At 36.6% G+C, this 7,150-nt stretch overlaps 1 protein-coding gene across 11 annotated transcripts; it reads left to right on the forward strand.

The window, feature by feature from the left end:
* The first annotated feature begins 1,435 nt into the window (after nt 1–1,435).
* Nucleotides 1,436–6,756, forward strand: LOC137717976 (uncharacterized). 11 transcript variants are annotated; one of them, XR_015965659.1, is made up of 7 exons: nt 1,540–1,757; nt 2,196–2,617; nt 2,753–3,490; nt 4,432–4,663; nt 5,136–5,221; nt 5,625–6,145; nt 6,209–6,756. XR_015965659.1 is itself a non-coding variant. In XM_088699134.1 (5 exons), the coding sequence occupies exons 2-5, from the start codon at nt 2,219–2,221 to the stop codon at nt 5,139–5,141; spliced, it is 1,278 nt and encodes a 425-aa protein (XP_088555260.1). In that variant the 5' UTR covers nt 1,539–1,757; nt 2,196–2,218; the 3' UTR covers nt 5,142–5,430. The 11 variants fall into 11 exon arrangements, 3 of the variants coding, with proteins under 3 accessions (XP_068313602.2, XP_068313603.2, XP_088555260.1); XR_015965657.1 differs by having other exon boundaries at nt 5,625–6,126; XR_015965656.1 differs by having other exon boundaries at nt 5,625–5,760; nt 5,837–6,756.
* Nucleotides 6,757–7,150: the final 394 nt, after the last annotated feature.

Raw genomic sequence — 7,150 nt, forward strand, 5'->3', positions numbered from 1 at the left:
TAGAATCCCGGATTCATTGATTATTCCTTGGCATGGCGATGAATCAATTGGTGATCTTATTGGTTTTGTATTTCCAAGATTAGAGGAGAATGCTTTCAACATTTCTTATATGGTTGATAGGGCTATCATCACCCCAAGGAATGCGGATGTTGACAAGTTAAATGAAGTGGTGTTAAACTCATTTCCTGGGGAACAACACATTTATTACTCTTTTGATAGAGTTGACGATGACCCTCAAAACTTATATCAACAAGAGTTTTTGAATTCTATAACTCCAGGTGGCTTACCTACTCATAAGTTGACATTAAAGTTGAGTGCACCAATCATACTACTTAGAAATATTGATCCAAAAACTGGGTTATGCAATGGAACAAGGTTGATATGTCAGTGATTCTTTCCAAATTGCATTGATGCTGAAATATTAATTGGGCATTTTAAGGGCACAAGAGTTTTCCTGCCACACATTCCTTTGAAGCCTTCGGAAAATGTAAAGTTTCCGTTCTCTTTTATGCGTTGACAATTTCTTGTAAGATTAAGCTTTGTGCTGACCATAAACAAATCTCAAGGCCAAACAATTCCATATGTGGGTGTCTATCTCCCTAATCATGTGTTCAGCCATGGCCAACTTTATGTAGCTTTGTCAAGAGGAGTTTCCACACAGACAACCAAGGTCCTTATAAAAAATGGTGTCATTGCATGACAATCTAGAGTTTATGCAAGGAATGTTGTATATAAAGATGTTCTAACATCATGCCATATGCAACAAGATGAATAAGACGTAAGGTTTACTTACTTCTCCCTTTAACATTATTTTCTTCCTTTTTTTTCCAAAATGAATCAAATATTACAAATTGCTATTTTTCATTCAGACTTGATTATAAAATTTGGTTCTCTTTAATCTATTTGTGAATGAAAGAACTACTTGATCTATTTCTAAAGCTTGATACAATAGTTGAGGCCCCTAATTCTTTTCTTTAATTTTGGATGCATAGGGGCTGTTGTCTAGGATATGCTAATCTTTGAAAATGCAATCTGGAAACTATTATCTAATTCTGGGAGAGCTCAGTTCTTCATTATATACATACATACATACATACATACATACATATATATATATATATATAGGAAGCCTTTAAGGGGAGAGATCCTTATTTTTCAAAAAAAAAAGAGGATATCCTCTTGATCGTTAGATTTGGCTTTAATGAAATCTTGTGACGACCAAATCTAACGGTCAAGAGGATGTCCTCATTTTTTTTGAAAAATGGGGATCTCTTCCCTTAAAAGGTCTGATATAAGATTTTTTTTAAAAAATAGGGATCTCTTCCCTTAAGGGGTCTGATATAAGGTTCTGTCTTCTCTATATGCAATTAAATTCCCTTTCTTTTATTAATATTTTTAGGAAATAAGAAGATTTCATTAATTAATAAACATCTTTAAGCATAAAACAACCTTATATATAAATTAGGTGTAAATTAACCCAACGGTATGCTCCCTTCTGGCCGGGGGCAAAACTTCAAGCGGACCCCAAAAAAAAAAAAAACCAAAATATAAATTCTAAATTCGTAAACAATTTCATTTTCTTCATATTCTCACACAAACAGGAAAGTGCAAACCCTAACTTTCTAATTTTCCTCCCAATTCCAAGTTCGCAATTCTCAACCCCTACAGACTGGAAATCCCTAATTGAAGCCGGTACACAAAGCATCCAGAGCAATATTGTTCGCGTATTGATCGAATTTCGAAAAATCTCAAGCAAGGTGGGTCAAATCTGTTCTAATTTTGATTTCTAGGGTTTGGAATATACGCCCTCAATGCTTTGTTCGTTTACTTTTATGTTAAATTGAATACGTTTGGATTGTTTTGCGAAACATTTTGGTGTTAATTGCTTGCCCAAGAACTCCGAGTCTGATATTGTATTCAAATTTGGGGTTTTTCATTAGCTTGGTGCAGTTTGATATATTGGGGCTTTGGGTTGAGTATATTTTGCTTATTTTTTATTTTATTTTATTAGCTTAGTCAACATACTTTGAATTTGTAAACTGTTTCACTTCAATCTGGAAAAGGTGTCCCCTTTCTAAGTTTAACAAATGTGTATCTGCTGCTGATTTATTGTCGTGTTTTCATCTAGTTATTGATTTTACGATACTCTTATGCTTCGTTTCTGATTGGATGATTTAATTTCTTGGTTGATACAGGTTTTGACATATTGGTAGTCATCATGAGATTCAAGAAGAGGAGCAAAGTGGAGGTACTTAGCCAAAAGGAGGCGCCTGCAGGAGCTTGGCGCTGTGCTGTGATTGTTTCTGGTAATGGCCATACATATAGTGTTAGCTATGATTCGTCTGGCAAGGACAGTCAGGCAGATATGCAGAGAGTCTCAAGGAAGGATATCAGGCCTTGCCCTCCGCCTGTCCAAAGAGTGGAGAGTTGGGCAGTTGGTGATGTTGCCGAGTTGTTTGATGATGGTTTCTGGAAAATGGTCACGGTGTTGAAGGTCTTGGATGAAAATTATTACTTGGCTAGCCTACTTGGATCTTCTGAGGAGTTAAGAGTCCACAAGTATAGGATCCGGGCGCGCCAATTATGGAATAATGACAGATGGGTTGTGATTGGAAAGGTAAACTTCTATCTGGCTCATTGTTGTTTTATGTATTTTTATCATTCTTTATCTTGTTGAACATATTGATAACTGTTTCAGGCCTCTATTTTATTTTATTTGCTTACTAATATTCCTTATGGTTCCTTTTGATAGGGTCCCGATAATCAGATGAGCTCGCAAGTCCCACAAATGAATGCAAAAATAAAGTTACCCAGCGGAAATGGTTGTTTACCTCCTATGTACAATATCAGTTGTCAGGATTCCCATCGTGTTTCATCTGGATCATTGAAGAGAGCTTCTCCAGATAGCTCTTCTATTGAGGGATATTCTCGAAAGGTGAGGGCAATTAAGAAGGGGTGTGAGCGTCAACGTGTTTTTGCTGGGTCCCCATCTTACTTGCTCAAAAAGGTAGATGCTGTTGCTTACCCGCGAGAAAATCTGGGTGAAAAATACATGCATACTTCCTTTATGAATCGTACAACTGGATGTTTTGAAAAGGAGAGGGAGAAGCTAAATGGTGTTATTTCTTGTTTTGTTGAAAGAAGCTCAGAACTTAATGATAGTATTAATGATGCATGCTCTGTTGGTAGTTGCAGTGTTATTAGTAGCAGTTCAAATAAGTTGTCCGGTCATTTAGTAGGTACTAGTCAAGATGCAGATACCCTTTCTAGTGATGCGGAGACTTTGTGTTGCTATGAAGATGCGCAAGAAAACTTTTCCCTTCCTCTGAAAGAGGATGTAGCAGCAGGAATACATATGTTAGAATTGAATGCTTATCGCAGTACTCTGGTAGCAATGCATGCTTCTGGGTCCTTAAGCTGGGAACAAGAAGCGTTGTTGACAAATCTCCGTATTTCACTTCACATTTCAAATGATGAACATTTGATGGAAGTAAGGAACTTACTCTCACCAGGAACAAACTTTAATCTTAGATAACTTTTGATCTTTATGATGTTCAATAGCTTTATTGCCTCTCGTACTTTGTAAGAATCAGAGAATAATTGTTATGATTTCTCCTGCTCATCTTGATTGTTCAAGCTTTACTGATTTAAACTTGGGAAATTTGTACTTTGGAAATTATGTACCTTTGTAGAAGTGAATATTTAGTCTTGGGAAATCTGTACTGTTTCTTGTCAACTGTTTTTCATAATCTCGTTACCAGTTTTTTTCCATTGGAAGAAACAGGGATATATTGCTCCATTTTGTTGTGCTTATTTTAGTTTCCAATGTGCAAATGTAAGTATATAAAATTTGTACTTGGGAAGCTATGTACTTTATCATATTAAGAATTGAGTATTTGTACCCCTTTTCTCCTTTTGGGAAGGCTTGTGCTTTGTAGCTCTCATGTCCAGTATTTAGTGAGATTAAACCAGAGAGGATTTGTACATATCCAGGATCTAGTCTATTGGGACCCAATTACGTCTGTTAGTTCGATGGTGATGACAAGGATGAACACTTGTCTCCGCATGGTTTTGGTTTTATCATAAGGACTTCTGTGTCTGACTCTAGATTTTTTGCGAGGTAAAATGAAAAACCAAGTTTCTGATCCGGGAACAAGGGTCACCATATTCTGACACCCCACTTGCATGTATTGCTGGCTAATGCATCATGCACCATCTTTCTGTTCTCTCAATTTTTTGGTTGAATGAGATGGTATCATTATGTATGTGGAAGATTGGTTATTTTGTTCTGCATATTGCATGGAATATGAAGCCTGTTGTGATGCCATATTATCTTTTTACTCATTGAATTGTGCTTGGTTTCCTTGTTACCATGTGAATGCATATAGAGTTCGGTTTCATGATTCTTATTTCAAATCCCTGCATTTTCAGGGCCAAGGTTGGACCCTTGCTTGCCTTGCCTTGCTTCTAAAGGCCCAGATGATGCTGGGATTTATCATTTTGGCGTGTACAGTGGGACAGTCTATTTCCAATTTTCTTGGTGTACGACTATGTCACCAGCAAATGGTACAATTGTTTCCTCTGTTTCTTTGATGTGGTTCATTTCGGCTCTGCTGGGAACTGGGACATATCTTGTGCAAAGAAGAACATGAACTTTTAAAAGGTTTCCAGTTTGCTTGATGTAGTTTACCTGATCTTTTGTTCTATGAACTTTGTATTTTCTATCGACTTTTCGTATGCTTGACATAAAAAGCTATGTTAGTTTAGCACTATTTCCATGCACTTTTTGAATTTGCCCAGTAAACTTTCTGTATTTTTGTTTTATCTTATTGAACTTTGGAATGTTTATATGATCCATATCTATTTGTTTATTCGAGACTCCTTAACTGTCGGTACCTTGTGCATTTGTGCGACAACCTTACATGGCTCCGAGTTTACCATATAAAACCCCTGTTTGGCGTGCATTTATTTCCTTATTAGTTTATGTACTTCGATCACAGTAATCTGAAGGCACTGATATTTCTGTTTTGATAGTGTCATGCCATTACGATCATATGACATGTTCAATTTAAAATAATTATTCCGATGCTGTGAACCTAAGCTTTTGATGGTATTGAAATTGTCATATTTACAAGAGGTGATTCACGCAAGTAGAGAGAAGTGAAAGGAAAGAACTAAACTTGATTCCGCCAAGAGCTTCTCGGAATTCAACAAGGAGGAGGTATGGTCTTGGAAGGTTGCTTATTGTTTGCGATACGTGTGAACTGTTGTGAAATATGATTTTTCCAATTGAATTAAGAGTTGTATGAGTGGTTAAAGCAATTTGTAGTTATCTCATTTGAAAAAGAAGCATGCTAAGTTGATGAGCAGTCTGTAATTAGATTCCTGTTATACAATTGTTTGTTTGGAATACACTATTGTAATTGTGTATTTGTTTGAAATTAGCAAGAAAATTACTCTGTTCACATACACAAACAGGTACAACTTATACATGCAAAAATAGTTAAGAAGTTCAACAATAATACCATATAGCTTTTTTGGCGTAGCCAAGTTGGTTAAACCAATGCGCTTTCCCTTTGCACCCAAGTTCGAATGCTCATAGTTTCTCTTGAATTATGGCATAGAGCTTGCTTACAATGTTATTTTGGAACCGTGAAGACCCAGTGCTCCATGGCATGTTCAACAACAACGTGCCAAGAACACTCCAAAAACCAAATGCAAACCCCAATCCCAAGCTCAGATCGAGCCAACTGTTTTCAAGTAAACGACCAATTCCCTCTTTTTGATTACCCGATGAAATTGGACTTCCAACATGGTTTATGTTGTACTTCTCCAGTTGATGTCCACAAAGTTTATTGCCAAAGAAACTTGACCGATCAAGGCTATGAAGCTGTGTGCTTTCTGGAATTTGTTCTGTCAGATAGTTGTAGGACAAGTTCAAGTTGCTTAGAAATGGAAACTTTGACATGCTTGGAGAAATCTGACTAGTAAGTTTGTTCCTCAAGAAAACGAGAGATTCTAACCATCTCATATCACCAATCTTTGAAGGGATGTTTCCAACCAAAAGATTTCCTTGAGGTTGGTCAGCTCTTCGAGTATCTCTCCGGATATAAAGTTGCCTGAAAGGTCCAAGCTTTTCACCAAAGTAAGTATTTTGTTGTGCTCCACTTCTCGACCTTTTCTCACCAAGATTGCTTTCTCTATGTAGTTGTCCTCGAAAGTAGCATAACCAAAAGCATATGATCTAGAGGAGAACAAAATGGCGTATCCCGAGTTTGAAAATTTTTCCATGGTTGTGAAATTCTTGAAACACTTTGGTATTGCTCTGGAAAAATTGTTGTCTGCGAGGTCCAGGATATGGAGATTTTGGAGACTGCATAGTTCATGAGGAATGTTGCCGTGAAGCATGTTCAAACGGAGGTTGAGAACTCCCAAATTCGGAAGGCTTTTACCAATCCATGTTGGTATACTTCCAACAAATTCATTTGTGTGAAGGTCAAGAAGGAACAAGGACTCATATTTTTGTAGGGAAGTAGGTACTTCTCCAAATAAGTGATTATTACGCAGGTGCAACGAAGCAATCGTACTGAAACTTATGTACCGAATTTTGTACTAAAACTTATGTACTAATATATTTGTACCGAAACATATGTACTAATACAGTCGTACCGAAACTTATGTACCGATGCATTCGTACCGAAACTTATGTACTGATTTTTGTACTGAAACTTATGTACTAATATATTCGTACCGAAACATATGTATTAATACAGTCGTACCGAAACTTATGTACCGATGCATTCGTACCGAAACTTATGTACCGATGCATTCGTACCGAAACTTATGTACCAAAGCATTCATACCAAAATTTATGTACTAATGCAATCGTACCGAAACTTATGTACCGATTTTTGTACTGAAACTTATGTGCCGATACATTTGTACCGAAACATATATACTAATACATTCGTACCGAAACATATGTACTAATACATTCGTACCGAAACTTATGTATTGATGCATTCGTACCGAAGCTTATGTATTGATGCATTCGTACTGAAGCTTATGTATCGATGCATTTGTACCAAAACTAATACATTCGTACCGAAACTTACGTACCAATTTTTGTTCTAAAACTTATGTACCAATA

Source organism: Pyrus communis, chromosome 8 (genome assembly GCF_041283825.1).
Source record: "Pyrus communis isolate YQ-2024b chromosome 8, ASM4128382v1, whole genome shotgun sequence".
Lineage (NCBI taxonomy): Eukaryota > Viridiplantae > Streptophyta > Magnoliopsida > Rosales > Rosaceae > Pyrus > Pyrus communis.